This window comes from Mya arenaria, chromosome 7 (genome assembly GCF_026914265.1).
Source record: "Mya arenaria isolate MELC-2E11 chromosome 7, ASM2691426v1".
Classification (NCBI taxonomy): Eukaryota; Metazoa; Mollusca; class Bivalvia; order Myida; family Myidae; genus Mya; species Mya arenaria.
The window spans coordinates 18,881,388-18,909,217 of record NC_069128.1 but is presented as its reverse complement, the minus strand read 5'-3'; the positions used below and the strand labels follow the sequence as shown (position 1 = coordinate 18,909,217).

The following is a 27,830-nucleotide window of genomic DNA, read 5'->3' as shown; positions in this document are numbered from 1 at the left end:
GCGAAAATCCATGGAAACCAGTTATATAAGACTGCCGACAAAACATTAGATCGCAGATTTTTATATTTATGTTCAAAAATGGATGTTTTATGCATTTTTCGTAAACCGTTAGTAACAGTTTAAGCCATAAAAAATTAATTTTCGAACGGAAATATGAAAATCTACGATCTGATTTTTTGTCAGCAATCTTATATCATTGGTTTGCAGATATTTACTCAAAAATTTGCTCTTTCCAAGACAAAAAATAAAAAAGTTGTAAAAATGGTACATCTGTGAGAGTACAGCTTTAACTTACTGACCTCAGAATAAATATATTAGTAGGCATCTACTGGTCAAGGATGCCCTTTTCATGAGACTACTAAAAAAATTACCATTGACATACCGAACACAAAAAAACAATTAATAGGGGTCAACTACTGCGCATGGTCAAGGGAAGTAATTCTACCACTGAAGTTCCATGTGTATGTGCATAATACAGCCAGCTAGCTCAGACGTTTTATCACAAATCACAGGGCAAACTTTTCCTTACATGTTTACTTAAGTTGTTTGTATTCATTTTTCGATACCAACAATTATTATATTGATGAAGAGTTGTAGCCTAGGGCCGTGTTTTAATACCCTGTGCGATATAACAAGATTTTCAAAGATGACTTTTAGACAAAATTAGCATTACTGTATTTATCACGTCAGAAATAAAACAAAAACATATACCTGAAAGCTGGTTGTTACTTCTTTACAAGGATATAAACAATATTAAATTGATGAAGAATTAAAAAAGTGAGGCTCTAGGGTCGTATTTTTCTTACCTATGCCTCTGTAAAGGGGTAGCTCTTTAAAGGATCGGATTTCTCACCAAATTGTAAATTAATCGCTTAAATCAAGCACGACTGTGTTATGTATTTTCGCGGGACCGGGGCGATGGCAGATCGAAAATAATTGCATAAATAATTCTTAATTTAACAGTTACTGACTTCGCACATCCTTAAATTGTAAGTGAGAAACTGTGTCTCAAAAATAGTCACATGTATTATTGAGGTTAAGTCATATTGCTTGGATTTATCCGATATTATTGCAAAAGTAGGTGTACCGGAACAGAACCATTTTCCGGACACACGAAAAAAACAACTGTTGTCCATGAATAATGCCTATTCTTTTACAAACTATTATGTTTAAGGCTTGAGGAGGCAATTAAAGCTATATCTGGCCTCTCACTTATTTGGCTGGCAGAACTACATGTCAGAAATTAGCTCACAATTCTTGTTATCGTATATCAGTAGTCTAAAATAATAGACGTGTTATACGGGATTCTTCCAATCCCTAACGTCTAAACGGGAATGTGCAAAAAACGGGGGTGTTTTAAAAATATTGAAATTGTTTTAAGTGAAGTATTTTATGGTTGAAATTGATCATAAAGAGTTATATTCATATTTTACCATGTAAGTGAAATGCTATTTTGCACTAAACAAGCATTTAGTGCATTAAAACAAGTTGTTTACCTTTCCAATAAAACGAAAGTTGACTGACACAGACAACAATTATGCGAAGGGGAACAACTCGATACAATCGTAATAACTCGGCCTCCTCCGACAAAGCTTCGAGATAGACCTCGTTGCACAATCGTAGCAACTCGGCCATGGCCGAAATGTTCCGAGCGATTTAAAACTGTGCCCTGAAGTCTTGCAGGTGCCCTTCATGTATATATCGTTATGTTTTGACAGAATAAAATGAAGAAAAGCCGTCAAACTCATAATTATAAGTTGGATATTTATTTCTTGTGTACGGAACTAATGTAAAATAACATTATCTAGTAATAGTTCTTGTTTTTATGATATTTTATAGACGCTATATGCTTTAACCCGGAATCCTGATCGGAACAACTACCCACTTTTGATACTAAACAATTTGTACGTGAAGGATTTGCCATATCAAAAATCTAAAACAATCCGTCAACGTACAATTATTTGGACTACGTATACCAGACATTAATTTTAGACTCTTGTAACTTAAAGGGACAGGGTGCGTGTTTATGCCCCCCCCCCCCCCCCCCATCAATTACCAAAAAGGCAAATATAATTCGACATTTAGAAATAATAATGGGGGAACTGTTATAACTATAACTAAATACTTATCCAGAAGAACATTTTTATAATTCAGTAATATGTTAAAAGCTGCACTCTCACAGATTGAACGTTTTGATAACTTTTTTTTTGTATTTTCTTAGATTTTTGCGAAAATCCATGGAAGCCATTTATATAAGACTGCTGACAAAAAATCAGATAACTGATTTTTATATTTAAGTTCAAAAAATGATGTTTTATGCATTTTTCTTAAACCGTTAATTACGGTGTATAACGTGTGACGTCAAACAAGGCCAGCAGATTTTGAACGGAAATATGAAAATCTACGATATGATTTTTTGTCACCAATCTTATATCATTGGCTTGCAGATATTCACACAAAAATTTTCTCTTTCCACGACAAAAAATAAAAAAGTTGTTAAAAAGGTCAATCTGTGAGAGTACAGCTTTAAACGGCAGCCAAGTCGCACCTGTATTTCACTAAGTACTCCCTATGGTCCATATTACAAGAGCTATAACTTTATCAAATATCAACAAAACTCAAAAATTTCGGCTTTATTTGAAGGGTTACTTTCTATCTTTAAAGGCCTAGTTTAATCCTATAAGTGACCCCCTCCCATGGTTCGAATTTAGCCTCGCATACTCGCAAAATGCGAGCGACATTTGGAAATTGCGAGTGACTTTTATTCAAGCTCGCAAAATTCTGCGAGTGGCTTTTTCTAGACCACAAAATGTTAAAAGGAAAGTAGAATAAACATGAACTTAATTCCGCTATGTAGTCGAGTGTAAACAGCCTATAAGTGGCATGTTTACACTACCGGTATAAAGAAGACAGTACGGAGTCATGCTCTAGTAGGTTTTCAAAAATAGAACAAATACGGAAAAGGCCGAGTTTTATCTCGAATCTTTCCTGGATGCTCCGAGGCGTGCATAATATAAAGTAAATACGAATGACGTAATCACTTAGCTCAATCATTGGCTAAATATAGCGCTTTTGCGCACTATATGTAAACCCCATCATCCTGTCAAAATGAATAGACTTCGTTGATCGATATATTTCATGGTCCAAAGTATCCACGCTACATTTGCTGTTGCTTTTTTTATTTTAAATTTATTATTTTATTGTTTTCAATACTTATAGACTTAATGAAATCTGTAGCGTGCTTGTCGAATGGGTATTAAATTACCCGATGGCGAGGGTAAATATACAAAGTGAACAACGTCAAATTATTGGACAGCTTTGTTATCAAAAAGCTGCCAGCATCAGACGAGTCTTTCCATACCCCCCAAATAGAATAAGCCATCAACAAGTTCTAGTAGTCGAGTCACTCAAGATTGATACTTTTTAATATTCATAATATGTCTTAGGTGTTAATTTCTACTTTAATTAGACAATATTATAAGGGAATAAAGCAAATAATAAAGTTCCAAGTTGATTTGTCATTTTGTGAGTTGCCTCAAAATGCACTCGCAAAATTTTGCAAGTGCTCCTCAAAGTTAAATTCGAACCCTGCCCTCCCCCGAAAAAGCCCCCAGTGCATTGTACACAACCTCTGTGTATTGATCTTAATCTAATTTTCTTATCAGATCTCTGTTTTGAGTATCCTGCTGTGCTGTTTTGGAGGTTTTATTATAGAAATGGACCCTAAATGGCCCTGAGCCAATAAACAAATAAACAGGAAATTGGCCGCTACTGTGACATCAGTGCAATTAGCAGGCAATTGTTATGCCAAACATACCTAAAACTAGGCCTTTAAGAACACATACAGTACACCTTTACTGAAGAATAATGCCACTTGAACTGATCTACACAAAACCCACGAACCAGCTAATTGTTAATTTCCATTTTTTCCAGAGTAAAAATGTATTATCCTGTTGCGAAATCATATTTAGTTAAATGTTTAAAACAATGCACTCTTTCCGATGGCTAATATATTTCTTTGTGAGTTTCTGTCCATGAACTGAGGAAAATAGAGCAGGAGGACTGTCTCTAAGCTAGGGATATGGGGCCGGGGGCTTTCCAAAGGTGGTAATTTTGATATTACAGGGATGTGTTTTGTGAGATGGAGGGGTCCCTGGGGCCATTAGATCCGCGGATTTCTGCAAATCCGCAGATCTAATGGCCCCAGGGACCTCTCCATCTACCCCATCCCCACCACCACCCCAACCCCTTCCCCCAAAACAAAAATAAATATAAAAATATTTATTTTTTTAGCTGATTTAAAGAAGTTATTTGGTTGTTAAGAGTTGATATTCGAGTTGCTTTAAATTTGAAGTCAGTAGAGCCCTCAAAAGAGGTTCTTTAAAGTCAGTTTTTCTTCTACGGCACTGTGCTTTTGAGCACCCCAAGAAATGGTTTCAGCCCTCCAGCTGCCAGGTCAATCACATCCATGTATTATCACGAAATATGAATTTTCTTAGATTTATTATAGTATAGATGGCTTGTTTGTGTTTAAATAAAGCTTAAATCATTTATATTTATTATCTTGTTTCTATTGAAAGCTTATTGAGAAAGAAATGAAACTATATTTTTGCCTAATTTTAGTTGATTTTCTTCATATAGGGGACATGAAAGTATGGAGGGTAAATTTGACATAAAATTTGGGAAAAAATATATAAACTTGTTAGAATGAAATAGGGTTTGAAATTCACCGAAATGAGATTTGGCCTCAAAATCACCAGAAAGACAGCCAAAAACTGCATTGCTTAAATTTGTTATGTTTTTAATTATCAGATTATTTTTTTCAATTATCAGGGGTTGTTTACAAATGTGAAGAACCATGAATGGTACAAGTTCAGCTGCAGAATTATTTCATGGGCAGGTAAAGGTCACGGACCAATTTGATGGATCACAGAAATGGAAATCCGGCTCTATTTCTGTTGAAAAGAAAGACAGTTCTTACTTCCTACGAGTGCTATATGATGTTGGAAACTCGAAAACATATGCTGTAAGTGAAATGTTTATTACTCAGTATGTATGTTTTCCAACTGAAAATGGGGCCAAGTTATCTGATTTACCAAACTCAAAATTCCCAGTCATTAAAAAAATGTTATGGTTTAACTTTATTCATGTCAGCTATGATTGATTTGTTTAAATGAAGTCTTATTCCCATAAACTAAAGTACTTGTCGAGTATTGCTCCCTGAATTACTTGTTTTCAATATAAATCCATTTGTATCTGATTTTATTGTCTGATTTTGTGATCTTGTTTGAACCAATGTTTTACATATTGTATATTTCTTTTTTAAGGTGATATTTTGACATTAAAGACTTTTGAGTACTAATTTGACTTAGAAATTCCTCTTTCTTTCAGGTCAACCGAACTAATTTGATTAAGGTCTCGGTGAAACCCAGCCATGCCATGTTTGATCTTCTCTCTAGCAAAGGCGGTTGTAGCAACACAGTTACAATTATGTTCAAACCAAGCGAGGCGGTTAAAGGGCGGATATCACACCTGGATAGACTAATGAATGAAATACGGAGTAACAAACATGCAGGTACTAGGATTTTACATGTAAGTTAATTTTTCTGTTGAGATATAGAAAAACAAAACTTTCTTACTTTATTGGGTAACAAGTAATACAACAAATAATTGGCTATAATTTCTGATTGCCCATAACAAAAACCTGGTTTCGTCGCATTGCGGCGCTTCTAGTTTATATTTATGTTTGAAAATTGATATTTTATGGCTAAAAGCGTTACTAACGCTTTAAGAAAAATGAAATCTTCGGCAGTTTCCCAAACAATTGAGATCTGTTATATTGTGAGTTATCTTATATGAATGAATTGTAGGCAATGATACCAAAATCAGCTGATCCTGAGACAATATTAAAAAAAAAGAGTAAAACCTGTCAATCTGTGATATTTTTGATGTTTTTACATTCTTTTTAGAAGTTTCAAAAGCAGAAGTGTGCAGACGAAGCGTTCTTGATACCTCGCAACAAAAGAATGTTCTGAACAGCCCTGTTACACAAAAGGACAACTCTGAAAATGCCGCCAATAATTTTACAAGGCAAGAATACATGTAATTTTGCTTTTGAAGTCATTATTTTTTACAGAGGAAAAGCCAAAATCTTGTCATACATGATGACCTTGGTGTCCTTTTGTGTTTCTTGTTTCTTGACAAAGTGCTCCAAAGTTTTTTCTGAAAAGGGCACGACAGTAATGGGACATTGTAAACACTTTCCTAAAAGGGCACAATGTCATCTCTGACATGTCATATTGCACAAGCTTAAAATGGTAACTGTCAGTAATTCATAGGACATCTTAAATTGAGTGTGTCAGATTTTCTTTTTATATAGATAGACAAAGAACCAAGCACACCAACACCAAGTATTGAATATGAAGATTTGGTCTTTTTGACTGGTGGCCCAAAACTCATTAGAATGACCGCCCTGTCCTAAATATGCATACTGTAAGCAATCATTCATAAGATATTGAAATATAAATCCAGAGATAACAAAGACATGTTGAATAGATTTAGAATTTTAGCCAGGTTATAAAAAGAGCATAGTGCTGCAGAAAGGGGACAGGGGGCTAAGACTGAAAAGGGCACACTTGAGCTGTGAAATTTTTATTATTATAAATATGATGAAAAAGAATAGTTAGAAATGTGTTTAATTGAAGTAGTTTTAGGCTTCAACTGCCAGATATATTTAATTTTGTATGTATACATTACCGTATCATATAATAAGATTTAAAACAAAACAAGGACTTATTTTATTGTCTAAAGCATTCAATTTGAAGAAGGGAGAAGGGTGCACTTGCTTGTCCCCGTGAGGGCACCCTCCTTTATTGATCTCAATAAAAACCAGCTGTCGGCAAAAATGGACAGTTAAAATGGCAATTTGTCCAGTACAAATTTGGAAAAATAAGTGAATTTTAAGTAGAATGGGAAGTAGCTGGTTTACTTAGCTAAAACCCTAGTTATTACCTGAAATTTGAATGTATTTCTTTTTCCAGCGTGAAGTCCGTGAAAAAAGAGGAAGAAAAAGAAAACTTAATGAGGTAATGTCAAGAATTTCTTTGTTTGAAAGAAGCTTGGTTCTTGAAGTAAAGTTGAAGTTTAAAGGCAGCAAAGCTTATTTTAAAACAAAAAAAAGATCTATAGTTGAAGGTGTTATGCTGAAATGTTTATATATAGAAGTCTTAAAAGATATAAACATTTGATTATAGAAATTGTCTGAAATTGGTCTTGTCCGTTCAATAAGTTTACATGCATTAGTACAATCGTCTCCAAATTTGGTCAGAATATTTATGGGCTTATACCTCGGAGAAGTTTGATAACTAGCCTAATTGCTGTAGTCACTGGAGAGTAATTGCCCTTTAGTTATAGAAATGTCTAGAGCACCAGTTTTACTCAGGTGAGCAAAATAGGCCCATCTTGTCCCTCTTGTTTATATATTATGCTTATTTTATGAAATATTCAAAAAGATACCAATGGAAAAGATGTATATAAGGTAATCCGAAAATACAAAAAATATTAATTAAAAATTGCCTAATTTCCACCCATACAACTAGTTGAGAAATGTGACTTATCTGACTATAATTGCATGATTTAACTTAAGCCTAAAAAGATACATTTGGTTTGGGTAAGCCTAACTATTTACGAAATAGGCGCCAACCCTACCGATTTTATAGTAAATTGGTAAAAAAATTAAAAACAACAACAATAAAAATGATTTTTGTATTTTTTTAAGTGTGTTTTTATATGTAGTTTTTAACCTTTAAATCATTTTTCAGGACATTACTTTATCATCCTTCTCCAATGATGACAATTACTTTCTTATATGAAGCATAATAAAAAAGTAAAAATGAAAGCCTACCTACCCTACCTATTTTTGAAAAGGATGTAACCCTAACTAAAATTAAAAAAAATGGCCTTATGTAATCCCAATCCATTACAGATCGGAGAACATGGTGGGCAATCAGTTCCTGCAGCGAAGTGCGGAAAAGAGCCGAGAGCCCCTTTCTCTTTCAAAGTTTTACGGGGCAAAATCCTCTGGTCAGATGTTCAAAACCTCCACACCTACTCGCGGATGGCTGAGTTCAGTGTAAGTCTATAAAGCCCTGGTAGAACTCGTATACAGTCGTTGCAATGGCATTTGTGTAACAGTGAAAACTGTTGCTCGAGGTGGAGAGGATGACTTCTGAACTGTTGTCCATACACTGAGGCAGTTTATGTGCCGTTTCACGTATTGATTTGTTTACGTCTGGTAATGATCTTGATCATATAGCTGATTGCGCTCTTGAAATTTCTTCAGTATTCTCCGTGAACCAATTAAATTTACAAAACGAATACTGGAGTTTTCATGAGTTTATGCAGCTTATTTTTAGAATCTATGTAAAACCCATGACGTACCTATGACGTAGCCTCACGCACGGGTAACAGTTCTTACCGTTTACTGGTCAACAGTTCTTACAGTTGACTGGTCAACAGTTTTTACCGTTTACTGGTCAACATAACCAACGTTGGTTTATTTAAAGGGACTTGACATCACATAATAAGTACAGATACATTTACCGACGCTATATTTAAATTTATGCACCAGTCAATTGTAACCATGGCCCCCCAGGTCCGGGGAATAGCTGGGACTTTGACTTTCGGTCCAGCCAACCCCGGGTAAAATCCCCGCCCTGCGGGGACGAACTGATGGTTAAACCCCGGCCAAATGCCCCCCAGAGACTCTATATAAGGCCCAATCTCCGCTAAATTTTGCGCTATGACAAAACCACCGCGGTCACCCAGCCCTGCGTGGGCACCTGGAAAGTAAAAACACGGCCCATTTCCCCGGCTATCCTCGGTATACCCCCGGACCCGTGGTAACAATTGACTGGTGCATTACTGGTTAAATGGTAGACAAACCTATTTATAAGTTTCGAATTGGAACCATGACTTTGTGTGTAAACCTTCGTGCCATGTTGTTCCCACCCGTACACCCTCCCCCACGCTGGCACGCATTCACACGGAGCTTTATGTGTCAACAGACATGCACAAACATCAATACATTCATATAGCAATCATCTTCACCATACAAATATTACTAGATGACTTCACCCCACAGGAGTACAGGGACTTGCAAGCAATATCACAATGATAAATAAAAAAACACCTGCATTTGATAAAGAAATATTTATTTAAAAAAAGAAGAAGTAAACAACTTGATACTATGTATACTACAATTATAGATATTAATATACCGTACATTGTAAATATTATGTCAATGATTATGTTTTGATAAACATTTTGCCTTATATCTGCCTTCGGGTTATCATACCAAAGGAAGGTTTATGTATTTCTTGATTATGAAGGTTGAATGTGCATGTATTAGTCAATGTGGTATTTTGTGATACAGTTGTATTTACATTAGTGGTTGTAATGTTTTAATTAATGGATAAGAAGTATTAGTGATAGGAATATTTTTGAAAAAAAAAAACGATTAGTATGTCTAATTCATTTGTTATTTTGAGAATTTCGACAAATTAATAAACATTTATGTATTGCTTGTATTTCAGTAAAATTATTTATGTATGGGTGTTGCCAATAATATTGTGGAATTGATATTTTTCTCTCATGTTGGAAATTTCAGCAGGTTAATACGTAATGTTAACTATCAACAATGTCCGACTGGCAGATGGAAGGCGTACTAGTGTCTCAATTGGGAATTTTTTAGTTACAGATTATTTATTTATGTAAATTTAGTGCAACATTAAAGTGCCTTACAGTAAATTTTTTTTTTTTACATGTTCTGTTTCTAGGAAACATCCTGGTTTAATGCCAGACCTGTCTCTAGACTCTTTCACGCACTCCATGCTTTTGTCAGACTGAATAACTGAATAATTATGATAATGTAAACAAGTACCCATTATCTGAGAATCTATTTTCAAGTTTTACACCTTGTTCTATTTCTAGGAAACATCCTGGTTTAATCCCTAATCCATCCCTGAACCCGTTCAAGCAACCCAGGCTTCTGTCTTGCAGAACCAGTGAATGATTACCATGATGTAAACTTATGCCCATTCCTTGAGAATCAATTTTTATTTTCACATTTTTTAATGCCCAACGCATCCCTGAACCCTGTCAAGATGCCCAGGTTTCTGTCTGACGGGATCACTGAACAACAATGATAATGTAAATTTAGGCCCTTTCTCTTGGAAATCAGTTTTTAATTTTCACATCTGGTTCAATGCTTGACCCATCCCCGGGGTTTATTTGGCTTAAAAATTTTATGATCATAAACCATATCTGTCCCGCTGTCATGTTCATGTTTTAAATAAAGATGAGGGCAGTAAAGACATAAGTCTCTACAACAAATAGGTTGGAATAAATCAATTCAAACATTGCGCAACTTTATTTGCTGATATCATATCACGTTTCAGGCATAGCATGGTATATAAGTAGTTCCTTCATTCCTGTCAAGAAGCCTAGTCTTCTGTCTTGCAGAACCACTGAATATCAATGATGATGTAAATTTGGCCCCTTTTTGGCCCCTTCTCTGAGAATCATTTTTTTTTATTTTCACAACAGGTTCAATGCTAGACCCATCTCCATACCCTGTCAAGGGGCCAAGGCAGACAGGATCACTGAATAACAATGATGATGTTTATTTTGGACCATTTACTGTTAATCTATTCTTTTTCTATTTTTTCACTTCTAAATCTTTTTCTAGGAAACGTCCTGGTTTAATGCCGGACCCATCCCCGAACCCCAAGCGACCGAGGCTTCTGTCAGACCGGATCACTTACAGTATGAAACAGAAACAGACTACTGACACTAACACGACCCAGCAACAGGCTCTTCAAGGGTGAGTTAAACTAATGTACTTTATGGCATGAGAAGCTTTTGCAGATTAACAGGAATTTTTGTCTCAGATAAACAAAAATGTTTTGTTAAAAAACATACTAGCCTTGATAAGTGGGGTTTAAGCTAAGTGGTCACAAATTCCCCAGCGAAAAAAATGCCAAAATATCACTAATATTAAAAAATTTCTGTAACAAATGATATTATTATGTTGTTGTTTTTTATCATTAATGTCAAATGAGTTAAACTTGATAATGCATTCAGTATTATACATTCTTCTATGTATCTATTAAGAGTAAACCTAGATTGTGCTCCTTAAAAAAGAAACAAAAAAAAACATGGCAAGGTATAAAGGTTTTAGGCAGAACGGTTTAAAAAGTTGCTGGCATGACTGGGCAAGTTCATCAATGATTTCATTTCAAAGGTAGCATTAACCCATGAATGAATCCTTTATTTCCAGATTTTCCAACCTCGGCAACACATGCTACATGAACGCCATCCTCCAGTCGTTGTTTGGCTTGGACACATTCTCCACGGACCTGATCTTCAACCGAAAGCTGCTGAAAACCCTCCAGCCTCAGTCACTCTACTAGTATGTAGGGTTCTGTATTTTTCAATGGTTGTTGATCTGATATTTCGACAATTGTTACCTTGGCAACCAACCTCATCTTAGCAAATCTTGCAATTAAGTGCCATGCATGGTTATGTGGATATGTTTATTGAAAATAAAAGGTTTGAAAACAAGTTGAGCACTATTAAAAAAGTATGGATTATGTTAGTATTTTTCCCCTTCTTGCCAAAACATGCTATTTTTCCCCAATCAAAGGGCCCGTCACCATTCCATTGAAAATGGAATTAAACACTGTTTTTAGCTAATGAATGATTAAACCCCTATCTTATGATCATTCTTGTAAAGCCGAGTTATCAACTAGCCATTAACCCTTAGACTGCTGATGGCGATTTTAAAGGCTTTGCAAACAGCTTGGAACCAGACCAGACGCCGAGTAACTCGGCGCCTGGTCAGGTTCCAAGCTGTTTGCCACTCAGTCAATATATGCCCAAAGTTTTAAGTAAATTGAAAGAAATTTAGAATAAACCAGACGACATTTTTGAGCAGACGACAATTTACCCAGCATGCAAAGGGTTAATTTTCTGTTCCAGCTCTATGGCAAAACTGCTACACGTGAGACGACAGCATAATGCCAGTGAAATTACGAGAAAGGACAGCTTGAGGCGTGTGAAAAGTGCAATTTCTAATACTGCCAGACGGTTCTCGGGCTATGGCCAGCATGTGAGTTAAATCAGATAGAGTTAACAAGTGGTAATGCCACCTTAATATATTGATCATCTGTTTTATCTTTGATAAATCAGACCAGTTAAAAAGAAATTATTTATGAACAATCTGGAGACTACTAATGTTAACTTGTGCCTTATGAATCAATTCTGACATCAAAAGTGAGCTAAGAATTACATGCAAGACTTTGAATAAGCTTTAACATGGATAGTGTCAAATGAAAAGAATGGGTTTAAATATTTTTATAGAATAGTCTAGCAATATAGGTGTCCAACTTACACCTAAGAACGTGTGGTTTTGATACCTACTCGTGGGAACATTTTCGTTCCCTCTCAAGACTGACATCAGTACTGGTTTCTCGGCAGCAAAAATACTCAAATGTAATTTTATAAACTTAAAAATCAATCAAGCTAAAATGTGTTAAACTGAACAACTATTCCTTTTTCAGGATGCCCATGAGTTCCTGTGCCAAGTTCTCGACCAGTTAAAAGAGGAAGTGGTAAAACTCTCAAAAGCCACACCCACTCCAAATAAGGAAATGGGGGGAGGTGAAGAGAACAGCCTAGAGGGCGGGGCTGGTCACATGACCTCACAGAATCCAATCACAGTCAACTTTGAGTTTGAAGTTCTACACACACTCACATGTTTACAGTAAGTTTTAGTATTGTTTTGATATTCAATTATAATCGTAAATCAATGAAAAAGGTCAACATCAGAGATTTTTACGGACTTTAAGACTTTCAGTTTTTAATCTTCAACTCAGACTCAAGATTATAGTGAAATTGGCCCAAGGGGTGTATCTCATCTGGCACCATTCTTGCACCTGGTGACTTGGGTAAAAAAGCCAATATTAAGCTTCTGTGGTTTTCAAGGAAAATGCTTGTCATAACCTTGGTGTATAGTTATGCCCAAACTAAATCTTTTTAACCATAAAGCATTCAAGACTGAAAAGTGTTCGGGACTTTGCTTTATAAGCTTAACTGTTGGATTAAACAGACAAGATATTGTCAATGTCTTGGTGATGTCGGCAGTGGTGGTGTCATTGTGCAAAACCTTGGCCATGAATAAAAAAACGTCCCAACATATTGGAATGAAACTTGGTACACATGTTGCCAGATGCGATTATATAGCAAGGTCTATAATTATGGCCTCAGTGTTCGTTCAGTTACACCTTTTTAACTGGGGGAAAAACAGAGGGGTGTTCATTTCCACTCTGCAGCGCTCTTGTGCTAACAACTGTGTCTTTACTTTCACAGGTGTGGAGAACAAGTCAGCAAGGCAGAACAGTTCCATGACATATCCCTAGACGTCCCCAAACAAAAGTAAGAGATTTTCATGTAAAAATGTAGAAATTTTGTTTTCAGTGTTAAAATATCAATCTTTGTTGTTTCCATGTAATGAAAATGATTTATGTTTTTCTCAAACTTGGTTGGTTTTAGATGATATTTCCCTCAGCTTCCACAAACAAAATTTGAATGGTTGTTGCAATTTTATTAGGCCTAAAAACATATTTGATTCTGGGTTATCTGACTGACCAGGATTTTTTTACCACACATCTATTTAATTTTTTGAATATAGCCAAAACAAAAATATTAGTTACTCAAAAGAGTCTGAAGGTATTTGCAGTCAATTAATCAAATATGCATTTTAATAAATAAGAATTAGTACCAGTATGATTCGAAGATTTGCCCTAGTTTTTTCATCTTGGATTTTTCAGGGACATTATGACTGCCAGGTCACTACAAGATGCACTTAGTCTGTTCTTCAGGAGCGAAGAAATAGATTACACGTGTGAGAAATGTGGGCACGGCAAGTCAGATGTCACGCATAAAATAACGAGACTACCAAGGTATTCTAATGTACTTCTACTATCAAAAAGTTGGGTTAATTTCATAAGGTTCCAAGTGACATTAAATATATGGATAGCTTCTTTAAGGGCCAGACCCTGTTTTGATTTGTTGTTGGTTTTTGTTTTTTTATATGATTATCTCAAGGCTCATTAAATGATGATTTCTGAGTGATATATTTACTGCCTTATATATATTTTACTCCATATGTTCCTAAAATGTTTGAAAAAGTACTCAGAGAAATTTTGCGCAAAATTGAATAAAACAGGTGGGGAAAAATTTTTACCCACAAAAAGGGCTCAAGCGTCTTCCCCATGTCTGGTAAAGAGACTGGATGATTTCGGTAATTTCTGTCAATAACCCAACAAAATATTGTGACTATAAAAACTAAGGTTTTGAAATTGACTTGATATAAAAGAGAGCCCCAGTCTGGTCACGTGTGTGGGGAGGTTTGTTAGAGATGGTAAAAGTCCCTCATTGGAATATACCAACTTGTGTTTTTATTTAGTTACGAGTTACCAACCATAGGAATCCTGAAATAAAAATGTTTAAAAATATGAACTTTCTTTTGTTTTCTTTTTTTAGATTTTTCTCATTATTTTACCCTTTTGTTGCCTTTGTCAATCTGTGAGATTGCTGATTTCACGTTTTGCATCATTAATACAGATTAATTATACAGTGGAAACTCATTAAACCGGATCTCCACAAAACTGGAATCCTCGGGATACCGGACAAAAAATTGAGAAAATTAGTTACTTTTCGGAGTCCCGGTTTTCCCCTTCTATTTTCAATGTAAAAGAATCCCTACAAAACCGGAATTCCGGATACCGGACAAAAAATCGAGAAAAATAGTTAGTTGTCAACGTAATTTTACCTCACAAAATCGGACGTTTATTTGTTCCAACATGTCAAAATGATTTTGTGTATTAGGAATTCGCGAATCACGTGTCACTTTGTTTTGACAGCCGGTGCGTCGTTAAATATTACACCTGTGATGTTGTGTTAACTCGATAATGGTGATTGCACTGTGGATTGACTGTCGCGCGATAATCAAACGATAATCAAACTTGTGAAAAGAAATTTGATTGAAACATAAATTTGTTTGTTGCAGAAAATAAAAAACTAGGAACGGATATTTAGTGATCATTTTGGAGGGTTGTTTTATCTAAGACTTCTATGATTGAATCAGATTAGAGCGGTGCATTAATTAAATCACAAACATTCATAAAAAGCATTAAATTACGCGAGTTGTTTTATTTCAAGACTTGGAAAAAAGATGATTATAAAAACGCACAAATGTTTAATTATGCTTATCACTTTTGCAAGTGCTTTAATCATGTCTCAACCTCCGTTTAAACGTCAGAGAATTGAACTGTCCCTAGAGGACAAAAGACTTTAAAGGTTAACTCAGTTAATATTTTGAGTAAACTTACCCCGTACATCAAATCCCCACTAAACCGGAATCCTCCCTATACCGGAAATTTATGCCCAGTCCGGACCTTGTCCGGTTTAGTGAGTTTCCACTGTATATATATATGGCGGCCAAAAGGTTTATAAGCTCGATAGAAATAATATACAACGTTGAATGATTTTTAATGAATAAAGATATTATATTTCAGAGTGTTCATCTTGCACCTTAAGAGGTATACATACAGCCACACGTTTGCCAAGAACACAAAAATGGGTCAGCGAGTCTCGATCCCGACATACTTGACAATGGAAGGTCATTGTACAGAGAAAACTATGCCGGCCTTTCCACCTAACTTACTAGAACAAGGATTCAAGTAAGACTGGGCTTTTTCAGCCAAGTGGCGTTTTCATTTTAGGAAATTTTAACATGTCAACACTTCAATTTGGGAATGTGTTAACACGTCAAGCTCATTTATTAAAACAAACAATGTTCGTTGCCTCACCTTTCACTAAGAACATGCAACTTTTGGTATGACATCTTGTTAGAATTTTGAAAATACTCCAAATGGCAGCAATAGAAAACAGATGTTTTTATTTCCTCGTATCGACTCAGATATGAAAAGGCATACAATTTTGGCCTTTTTCTACTGCAATTGATATGATTATTGAGTTACATTGCTCTTTTGACATTTTTCAGTGACAACAAGCCGGACCTGGATGATTCCAGTAAGGAAGAAACGCCTAGTCGCAGAAAACTAGATTACTCGGGGTCAGTTTCACAATTATATACTCTGTCAAAAAGACTTGTGATAAATCAGTGATGTTTTTAATGCTATTTACTGCCTTCTGTTTACCCTTGCGAAAAAAAGTCAATTTTTCCCCCAAATGCAGATATGAATGAATAAAAAAAACAGAGAATTTCTTGAAAAATAAACAATATCTGGACAAAACTAACTCTTTCACAGCATAATATATGCATTTAAAAAGTGAAAACATGTATATTTGCCATTATAATATATTAGATATTTTGGGCTGATTTTGAATTTTCCATAAGTCAACTTTTTTTCACAATTTTGCAAGGTACAGGCAGTGAAAATAATTCCAAAGAAAACACTCTATAGTAAAAAATATATGTACACATTAAGACTAATTTTAAAGGCTTTCATTAAAATTTTAAGTTTCAAATGAAAAAGTCTGAATTCTTAAACTAGCGCTTGGTATCACAATTTTTAACAAGCCGGCCCTGCTATATAAAATCTAGAATTTGAGGAAGCCTGGAAAGCACTTTACCATTGCAGGGCTTGCAGACTTGTTGGACCACTGTTAAACAATTCCGATCCTCTTTTCAATTTGTTTTTTATTTTATTTTTGGAATGATGTTAAAATAATATAATATTTTTCTCATTAGAAATGTTTATTTTGAACTTTCTTTTATTGTACAGGTACAGATTCAAGAATAAATCAACGTCAACTATAACATCTGACAACACCAGCGATTCTTTTATGGAAACGAAGGAAAAGGTATGATAATGTTTTAATTTCCGAATGTAAGTGTTATTTCAGTGTAGGTAATAATAATCATATTTGTTTATTTCCATATGTGAGGATGTCTGTGAAATTAAGTTGAATGGAGGTTGTCATATTAAAAAGATCAACAAGATAAATCTGTGTGATGGGTTGAAAATAAAGCTTTAAAAAAGAGACAATAATAACAAACAAAAATAAGACCATTTTTTGCTCTGACACCACAGTTCTCATAAAAAATTAAATAATACAGATGGATGAGACAGATGGTACAAATGTGTCTCGACCTTTGGCCATCGAGGAAGAAGAAGATTCGGAGTTAAAACGCGCGATTGAGATGTCGTTACAGGAACACCAACACCGGGAAAAGGTGAGTGAAAAAATCCTCAGCGGCCGTATTCAACAGACTGCTTTGAATTTGATTAAATTTGTCCTCAGACAAAAGGCTTTGATATTATTTGATATTGTTTTTTATGAAAGCAACTCAAAGTGATACCACCCAATTGATAAAATTACTTTTATATCTTCTGTATGTTGATTGATACTTAGCAGGAAGTCAGAACATTGGGCTTAGCTTGCCCGGTCAATAGAAAGTTAGACATAACTTGCCCCATTAACAGAAGGTTGCTCTGTTATCAGAAGATTGGGCAGAGTTAGTCCCATCATTATTAGTTTGGAACAAGCTTGCCTCTTCATCAGTAGTTTTGGGTTAACATTTTAATTTAAAAAAAAATAAAATTGCTTTTCTGAGACTTCGGTCTGAAACTCATAGTGAAGATGTTAGTGATGTGATTCCTGTAGTACCTGATTTTGAACTTGATCCTTCCAGGTGAGCGAGGACTTTGGTGATGGTGAGGAAAATCTGGAAAAGACTGTGGAAATGAACAGGAACAATCAACCAGGTATCACACAAATTTGCATTACTGTAGATTGTTTAAATTGCTCAAGGTCCTTTTAAGCTTGTCAGTCGAGGTGTTGGTATAGCCTTAGTTTCGTTGTCGTTGGCATCAGCCTATAAAAAGTCTCAACTTGGCCATAACTCAGAAACTATATAATATGGCCTAAAAAAAAAATTTGTTTGGTTAGGGTTACATCCTTTTCAAAAATAGGTAGGGTAGGTAGGCTTTTTATTTTTTTTTATTTTTTTTTTTTATTAGGCTTTATATAAGAATATCATTTTCATCATTGGAGAATGGTGTTAAAGCTATCATCTGCATAAGCGTTTAAGGTTTAAACTACATATTGAAAAGCAATTAAAAAAAAAACGAAAATTTTTTTTTTTTTTTTTTTTTTTAGTTTTTCAATTTTTTTTTCAAACTGACTATAAAAACGGTAGGGTCGGCGCCTATTCCGTAGGTAGGGTCGGGTAACCCGAACCAAATGTATTTTTTTTAGGCCTATTCATGATATTTGAATGAAACTTGGTACACATGTTGCCAGAGACAATTTGCACTGGCTTTGATAATTATCAACTTATGCTCCTTGATAGTTTGCAAAAAGTCCCACATAAACTTAACTTGGCCATTTACATCACGTATCATCAGTTCAAGATAATAGCATCAAATTTTGTAAATGTTTTTTGTCTCAGAATCAGCTCATTTTGGCATCTCTGCCTTCAATTCAGTCATATAAGATAACTCACAATAGAACAGATCTCAGTTGTTTGGTCAACTGCCGAAAACTTCATTTTTTAGCTCGACTATTCGAAGAATAAGGAGAGCTATACTACTCACCCAAGCGTCGGCGTTGGCGTCACACCTTGGTTAAGGTTTTGCGTGCAAGCACACATAGCTTAATATCTCAGCAACTACTTGAGGTATTGCATTGAGACTTAATACAATGGTACTCAACCATCCAACCTACATGTACTTAATTAACCAAGTTAGATAACTTTAGTTTGCATTTAATGCAAATAATTGCCCTTTATTATTCGACTGAGAAATTCTGGTTAAGGTTTTGCGTGTAAGCACACATAGGTTAATATCTCAGCAACTACTTGAGGTATTGCATTAAGACTTTATACAGTGGTACTTAACCATACAACCTACTTAATTAACCAAGTTAGATAACTCTAGTTTGCATTTAATGCAAAATAATAGGCCTTTATTATTTGACTTAGAAATTCTGGTTAAGATTTTGCATGTAACCACATTTAAGTCAATATCTCAGCAAATATATCATGTATTGCATTGAAACTTTAGATATGTATTCCCAATTATCTAACCTACTAAATTAATGAAGTAAGATAACACTTTTTTGAATATAATGCAAATTATGGGCCTTTATTATTTGACTTAGAAATTCTGGTTAAGGTTTTGCATGTAAGCACACATAGGATAATATCTCAGCAACTACTTGATGTATTGCATTGGGACTTTATACAATGGTACTCAACCATCCAATCTACTTAAATAACCAAGTAAGATAACTTTAGTTTGCATTAAATTCAAATAATGGCCCCTTTTTTATTTGACATAGAAATTCTTTAGGTTTTGCATGTAACCACTTTTAAGTCAATACCTCAGCGAATACATCATGTATTGCATTGAAACTTTAAAAACAGGCTCCCAACCATTTAACCTTCTTATTTAATCAAGAAAGATAACTCTATCTTTAATATTATGTAATTTTTGCCCCTTTATTATGCGATTTAGAAATTCTGGTTAAGGTCTTGCATGTTAGCACACATAGGTTAATATCTCAGCAACTATTTGATGTATTGCATTGAGACTTTATACAATGGTATTCAACCACCCAACATTATTGAATAACCAAATTAGATAACTGTATTTTGCAAATAATGGCCCTTTATTAATAGACTTAAAAATTCTGGTTAAAATTTTGCATGTAACCACATTTATGTTAATATCTCAGCACATCTTGTATTGCATTGAAATCAAATCTAACAGTGATCCATGCATGTTTCGCCAAAACTTTTCAATCCTTACACTGAAAAGCAGCGGAATAGTCGAGCGCGCTGTCTATGTGACAGCTCTTGTTCTTCAAGTATTAGTAATGCTTTCAGCCATAAAACATCAATTTTCAAATGTTAATATGAAAACTGCGATCTGCTCTTTTGTCAGTTGTCTTATATCACTTGTTTCCAGACATTTACGCAAAATTTGGATCATTCCAAGAAGAAAAATAAAAATGTTGGCAAAACAATCAATCTATGTGACTGCAGCTTTAATAAATGTTAAGCTGAAAAACAGGCGTGTATTGGAAGCGCTCATTTTTACCTTACTCAAGTAGTAGATAAAAGATCATCCTAAAATACTCCTGTGTCGTTTTTCAGAAGAAAAGAATCTGCTTGAGATGACGTTTGAGGAGCAGTTAGAACTGGCAATGCACCAAAGTCTCATGGAAACTAATGATCACTATGGTGACAACACTGATTTTGATGATGTCATCAATCATGGTGATCACATGTACACAAAAACTGATGATGAAATGAATGAATTTGAACATTTTGAAAATTCAAAAGCTGACATATTTGATGAAGCTCCGGATGAGGGTAATTTTAGAGATAACCTCACAAACACTGTGTTTAGAAAAAGAAGTAATACGGATGGTTGTATTAAGAATAAGCCAAATATTTCTGAAAGGAAAACTGTGGATGACATTTTTACCTCCAAAGAAACACCACCACATTTTAGTCCATTTCCTGATATTGAAACTTCAGAAGATAGCAGTTATGAAGGTGGAGAAAATGTGAAGGTCGAAGAAAGAGGATCTCAGAGAAACCCTTGCCCATCAGCAAAATTTGAGGGGTCATCTCACAATTACTCTTGTTCATCAGCAAAGAAAGAGGGGACATCTCACACTTACACTTGCTCATCTGGTAAGACAGAGGGTGCAGCTAGTAATAGATTTCAGGAAAGGTTGAATAAGATAACAAAGGCAGTTTACAACAGTGCTCCTGCCTTTTCAACAGATGAGGAGAGCGAACCTAGTAGCTTAGACTTGTCTTGCACAGAAAATCTGGATGATTTTGAAGACGAAATCAGTGACAAAGTTAGAAAACAAAATGGAAAGCATTATGAACTAGATTCAGTGGGTTTGATTGAATCTTCTAGAGACATCAGCTCTCGAAAGCATTCTTCTGAAGGTGTAAAATTAAAACTGGAACAAAAGGTTTCAAATGGTACAAATTCTGAAAGTCCATTTTCAAGCAGTGGACTAAAGAGTTCTGAACGTGAAAATATGCTGGTTTGCAATAATAGCATTGGGAAAAAAGATTTGACATGTCAATGTTGGATTTCATCATCTGATTCAGAAAAATGTGAGAAATGTTTGAAAAGAAAGAAGTTGGAAGAATCATTAATGAGTGAAAGTAAGGGACCAACGAAATCATCAGAACGTTCAAGTGAAAAGATCAAACTACAAAACATGAAGAATTGTAGAAAAACAAGCACAAGTGATGATGCTAAAATGGATATCCAGGAAAATGACATAGCTAATGATATGGACAATGTTGACAATGATGAAGCTGTATCAGAGAGTGTAGGAAAAGAATCTAAGGATGAAGGTGTGCCACAGTCTGGTGGAAAAGAAGAAACATCTACTGATGGACAGAGGCGAACAGAGTTGAAAGAAAAATGTGTGTCAGCGAAGAAATCGGGACCAACCCTGGCGGATAAGGAAAAGGCAATTTCTGAGGAGGAAAAGTCTTTCATGGATGAAGATGGTAGGAATGATTTTGATGATTTTAATTACTTTAGGCTTTGTTTAATTAAATATTTGTGCTGCTATCAACCAAAGAGGAGAAAGATGGAATAAATAATTTCAATGATTTTATTATTACAGACATTTTACTTTGTTTTATTCATGCAATATGAATAAAAAAAAATGTGTGACATTTTTTGCTCCAATTTTCGGAATGACGGAAACTTAACCTAATATTCAATTTAGGTTAAAATTGTTTATAAGCATATTTACAGCATGCATCATATCATTATTTGAACAAAACTAAATTCATATTTATCTTGCCCCAGGCATGGAATAAATGCTTCTGGTTTGATTTACTCAACTCTACCTACAAAATAGGCGCCGACTCTACCGTTTTAATAGTCTGTGAAGTATTAAGTTTGAACTGAAGATTATTTTAAGCCTTTCCCCAATGTTGATGATACAATTCGAAAGTAAAACCTTTAATAAAAATAGATAAAATCAATTTTTGGCGAAAGAAAACTGGTGAACCAAACAACAAACATCTGTGTTTTATTATCCATGGTATTTCCAGATTCGTGGCTGTCCCTTGTTGATGACAAGGAAAACAAAAAGCCAGAGAAGGACAGCCCTCGTTTGTCTGACCCTGCAGAGTTCGAGGAGAACATGGCCGACAGACGGATGGATGAAGTGGATGGGGTCAATGATACCAGCTTTAACTTTCCGGAGGTCAATAATGAAGTAAGATTTTCCTCATTTATCATGCTCCCTGAAAGGACAGCATATAGTCGCCACTTTGTCTGTCCTTCTGTCTGTATGAATATGTATAGAGAGATGGCAATGAGAGGAAGTTCAGTGTACAAGAATCATACAAGAACCATAGTCCTATCAGGCATATTTATTAAGCTGTTGCCCCTGAACCGGTTTTTCATAATCGGTGCTTGTCCGGCCAATATCTTGGAATATACTAAAGGGATTTAAATGAAACTTGAAATATAGATAAATGGTAATGAGAGGAAGTGCAGTGCATATAAAATCATTATCCTGCCCAACATTTTTCTTAAGTTATCACCCCTTAACCTGATATTTTTATTCGAAAATGGGTTCTTGACCGGGCCATATCTTGGAAAGTATGAAGGAGATTGAAGTCAAATTTGAAACATAGACTGCTGTTTGAACTATGAAGGTATTGGATCATTGAATGAGCGTGGATTCAGCTCTGCCAAAATACACCAGGTGAATTCTAAATCAAGTGTAACATCTATAGCTTGTCAATATCAACATGAAACTTGCTACTTAAGGGACTAGACATCTGATGATTACAATTGCAAGAAAAAAAGAAAACTTACATCGTTGTGTACAACGCATTGAATCTTACCTACTGATGTATCACATCGCTTACGACACAAGCATCTTTCGCAGTTTTTGCGCAGTTTTTTAAGCTGAAATTTACTAGAGTTGTCTACTACATAAATCCCAGTAAGCTTAAAAATAGGGTCGCATATTTATCTGTACTCATATATATGAGATATGATTTAAAATGGGAAACCATTATGTGCTATTATAAATGGGAAAACACAGATGAGACAGCAACATGATTGTTGCGTTCATTATTTTACTTATGTGATGTATTGCATTTCTAGGCTTATTTTGAGAAAACACTGTATTTGCCGATTTTTGGACAATCTGGTGTCTAGCCTCTTGAAGGTAATTCTTGTGACATTTACTCATTTGCATTTGAAGATTAATATTTAACAAGCAGTACATTTGTGTTTCAGAAGGGAGACCTACCCTACTCCTACCGTCTAGTCAGTGTAGTCAACCATATGGGCATTTCTTCCACTACAGGTAACATTTAAGAGAGGCAATATTATTCAAAATTAGAATTATTCACAATTATACTAGTTAAATTGTTACTGTTCGTAACATATCAGGAAAGATAAAATTAAGAATGAATCATGAATATCAGGAATAAGAGCATTCAATTCTGGACTTACTATTTCCTTTTGTGAGTTTGGTTTGAGATCACCAAGCAAAACGGCTGGGTTTTCTCAGGGCACTCCATTTTCTCCTTGACACTCTGATGCAATATTATGCCGACGAGAGTGACTTAACTAAGTTGTAAATCAAACAGAGATTTATCTAATCATTAAATCATGTTTTAGGTCACTACATCAGCGATGTATACGACATGAAGAAGAGATCTTGGCACAGTTACGATGATTCTCATGTCACAAATATTCTTGAGTCAAATGTCAAATCACAACGGGAAAGGAGCGGATACATCTTTTTCTACATGAGCAAGTGAGTTCAACTTTTGCTTTTAAACAAATTAATTATAATCTTGATTTATCTTCAGCCCATTTGCAGTTAGAGAGACATAGTTTTTTTCAAAAGGCAGTGCGGTCTATTAGCGTGCATGCGTCCGTCTGCCATACTGAACTTTGACTGGATCTTGTCGATGCATTTTAGGATTTTCAAATAAATTTGCCATGGAGGGGATGTGTCACCGGCAAGACCCAGTTCTGTACCTCAAAGTAGTCCGAAATATAATGTAGAATTCTGTTTTAGAAATATTCTTTTTTTGACCAAAAAATTGTTTTTTTCAACCTGGGTATAATGTAGTGTTGGGAATCGGTTGCAATTTTACTATCGATGATCGGTTCCACTCAAGTAACCGATTATTGATAGTACAATCGGTTTTTAAAATACTAGATAGTACCTGAGTTGTAGTTTTATTCATGTACAGTATTAAACCCATAATCATTATATGCATATACCTTATGTCTATGATTGAAGTTATTAAGTGTTGTTGTATAAAAAATAGTTCATTTTCTTGCTCATTGTGGCTTTTATCAGCCATTTTGTTAAAGATAACATCTGAACACTTACTAATATTTTTTTATTTTTTTCGATAATCGATTATAACTAAATACTATTGATTGTCACCGATTTCAGGCCCAACCAATCGATTTTCGATTATAATCGATCATCGGAACATCACTAGTATAATGAATAAATATATACATTTTGTTTTGCAGGGATATTGTGGATGATCTGAACCTACAATACTCGTTGAGCTCCACCAGCAAAAAGTGAACAGACTTTGCAAATAATTCAGCCGAAAACCACCAAAACATTATACGGATCGTTAAAAGCTGTGAAGTCCACCATATGTGTATGAAATTGGTGAAACAAAATTGAAAGAATAATTTTGAATTTTGCAAAAGACCCAGAATTATTGTCATTTGCTCATTTCATTAATGCAAAATTGAAAGGCTGTTGAAAGATATTTTTTAGGAAAAAAAACATCAAACATTGTAGGGTTTGTTATTGGTTCCAGTTACTATTCATGAATGATTTGCAGACGGCATTTTTTAATCTAATATAGCTCCTCTTCTGCATCACTTGCAACGTCGAAGTTGGATAACTACAACCCCTATCTTATGAACAAATGCATCGTATGATGACTTTTTTTATCATATTTCTCTGACAGTGATAGTAATAAATATTTCCTGAGGAATAGTTTGATTTAATAGTTAAGACAGGGATGGGATTAGTTTGCGGATTTCTGCAGATCTAATGGTTCAAGGGATGAAAAAAAATGGTTTAAAATTAGTCTTTTATATATTTATTTTCTTAAACTGATTAAAGAAAGTTTACTGGAGGCTTGTGCTTGCTTTTTTATTTGTTAATAGTATTAACACTCCGGTTTGTTTCAAATAAGAAATCAGGAGAGCCCTCAAAAGGGCTTCTAAAAAGCCGGCTGAAAATCTTGACAACAATACTTGCCATACACTTGTTGTTAAGATTACCTCTATGTGTTTTGGCTTTAAATAATGGATACATTTTGTTAGTATGTGGAACATAGTCACATTGCCATTTATTTTAAGTAAGATCTAATAAATTAATTATTGTGGTCTACATAATATTGCTTAAATACCCACTTACTGGGGCAGCCATTCTTTACATCTACTGCTTCACCTGATTAAAATCAATAACAACTGACTGCCGACATACTGAATTAAATATTAGTATTGGAAAACTTGAGAAATACTGCCTTCTCATTGGACAAAATATAATGTTAACCACTTAAAATTGTTAAAATCTTCTGGGAGTTTTCAATTTGCCGCTTCAAATACTTTGCATGCATAAACAAGATGATGATAATATTCAATTACAAATCATTGTATGATTTTTAAGACATTTCCATTCACATGAATAATTCATAAAACATATTATTATGCTTGATTTTGATGTTTATATTATTATAACATAATGTGGAATTACATGAAATTTGGTATTTATATAATCATGGGGTATAAAAGATGTATATATATTTGACATATTTGAAATTGTACATTTTTTTATTGAAACTAGCCTAAGTTGTTATTTTACAGTTAATTTTTTATTTCGCTTGGATTTTTTTAAAGCAAGAAACACAAGGAGTTGCCCTAGTCGTGGTGTGTCTGCATTCGCGAAATAATTCAAGACTTATTCTTAGCTGAAATTAATTTATTCAAGAAATTTGCATGAAACTTTGTACACATGTTATCATTGACATTATGCACATGTAAAAAAGGCGCATAAGCCAGGCTTTAATAATTATGAATAATTCCCCTTGTTGCCAAATTCAACAATACTTTAATTAATTCACTCAAGAAATCTGCATGAAACATTGTACACATGTTTCCACTGACAATATGAACAGAACTTATGTACCTATTCTTACTTTGGTGTTGATAATTGTTTGGTTATGCCCCTTTATAAATAAAAAAACAAACTTGGCCATAAATCACTAACATTGAAGGTATTCACATGAAACTTTGTACACATGTTTCCTGGTGACAATATGCACATGTGTAGAAAGTCCCATAACTCTGACTTTAATAAGTCTTGACTTATTCCCCCTTGTTTGCCTGGTGGAATACAAGACGAGTGTTCACGTTCTGTGGTGCTTTAGTTTAAGATGGTCGCTGTCTTTGTCCTGTTTTCAGTACCCCGATAATATGAATTGTTCCTTAGATAAAAATAAGGGCCTTTATTAATTTCAAGTCAGGTGATGTCCTTTTCCTAATATTACTGTTAACATGATATAAGATTGAAGATTCAAAATTTTTATTAAATTAACTTAAACATATATATGCTTCCCGTTACATGATATTATGAGTTAAACATATAATCAGTTGGTAATATCATAGACTTTATTTCCATGAGCTTTAATTAAAATTCATACTTGTATGTAATGAAAAAAAAACACTATGAAATGTTTAGGAAAATGACTTGAGTAACAGCATGGCATAGATGTTTTATGAATACTAGCCCAGCTGTTTAAAACAATACCTATGGACACTGTACATGAATGTACATGTAGATTGATTGATACTGTTATATGAAATAGATGTATGAAATTTTCTATTGCACCATTTGTTAAGATATACATGTTACGAAGTCTGTTTGTTGTGTATTGTTAGTTGCAACCAATAAGTATGTTGTGTATTGTTAGTTGCAACCAATAAGTCTGTTGTGTATTGTTAGTTGCATCCAATGGTTTAAAGGCATATTAATCATGAAATAGTCTGTTAAAGGTGTATTGTTAGTCGAAACCATTGGTTAAAGATTCACTCTCACAGATTGAACGTTTTGACAACTTTTTTTCATTTTTTGTCTTGGAACGAGCAAATTTATGCAGAAATGCATGTGAACCAGTCACATAATACTGCTGACAAAAAATTAGATCGCAGATTTTTATTAAGTTCAAAAATTGATGTTTTATGCATTTTTCCTAAACCCTTAGTAATGCTTTAAGCCATAAAACATTAATTTTTAAACGGAAACATGAAAATCTGCGATTTGATCTTTTGTCACCATTTTTTTATCACTGGTTTGCAGATATTGACGCAAATATGTGCCCTTTCCAATACACAAAATAAAAAAGTTGTAAAAACTGTTTATCTGTGAATGTGCAGCTTTAAGATATACATGTAATTGAGTCTGTTTATTGTAAATAAAATCTGTTAATTTGTGTATTGTTAGTTGTAATCCTACGCATATAGATGTTAGCTTTTTATTTATAATTTAATGCAAGATACTGTTGAGTCAATAAATTTTTATCTTTGCAATGTGTTCTTTTATGACAATATTGTCCCACATGTCCATGTGTATGCAAACGGGCAAAGGGTATGACTCGCTCCCTTTTGTCACCTCAT

At 34.4% G+C, this 27,830-nt stretch overlaps 1 protein-coding gene across 1 annotated transcript; it reads left to right on the top strand.

Annotated features, from left to right (window-relative positions):
- Positions 1–884: 884 nt before the first annotated feature.
- On the top strand, positions 885–27,739 carry LOC128241427 (ubiquitin carboxyl-terminal hydrolase 37-like). The gene is made up of 22 exons (XM_052958346.1): positions 885–989; positions 4,834–5,026; positions 5,392–5,575; positions 5,970–6,090; positions 7,041–7,085; positions 7,985–8,131; positions 10,748–10,882; positions 11,339–11,470; positions 12,040–12,169; positions 12,621–12,823; positions 13,429–13,494; positions 13,890–14,021; positions 15,639–15,803; positions 16,127–16,198; positions 16,872–16,950; positions 17,207–17,323; positions 17,783–17,855; positions 20,249–21,640; positions 22,196–22,362; positions 23,400–23,469; positions 23,787–23,925; positions 24,663–27,739. The coding sequence occupies exons 2-22, from the start codon at positions 4,859–4,861 to the stop codon at positions 24,718–24,720; spliced, it is 3,795 nt and encodes a 1,264-aa protein (XP_052814306.1). The 5' UTR covers positions 885–989; positions 4,834–4,858; the 3' UTR covers positions 24,721–27,739.
- Positions 27,740–27,830: the final 91 nt, after the last annotated feature.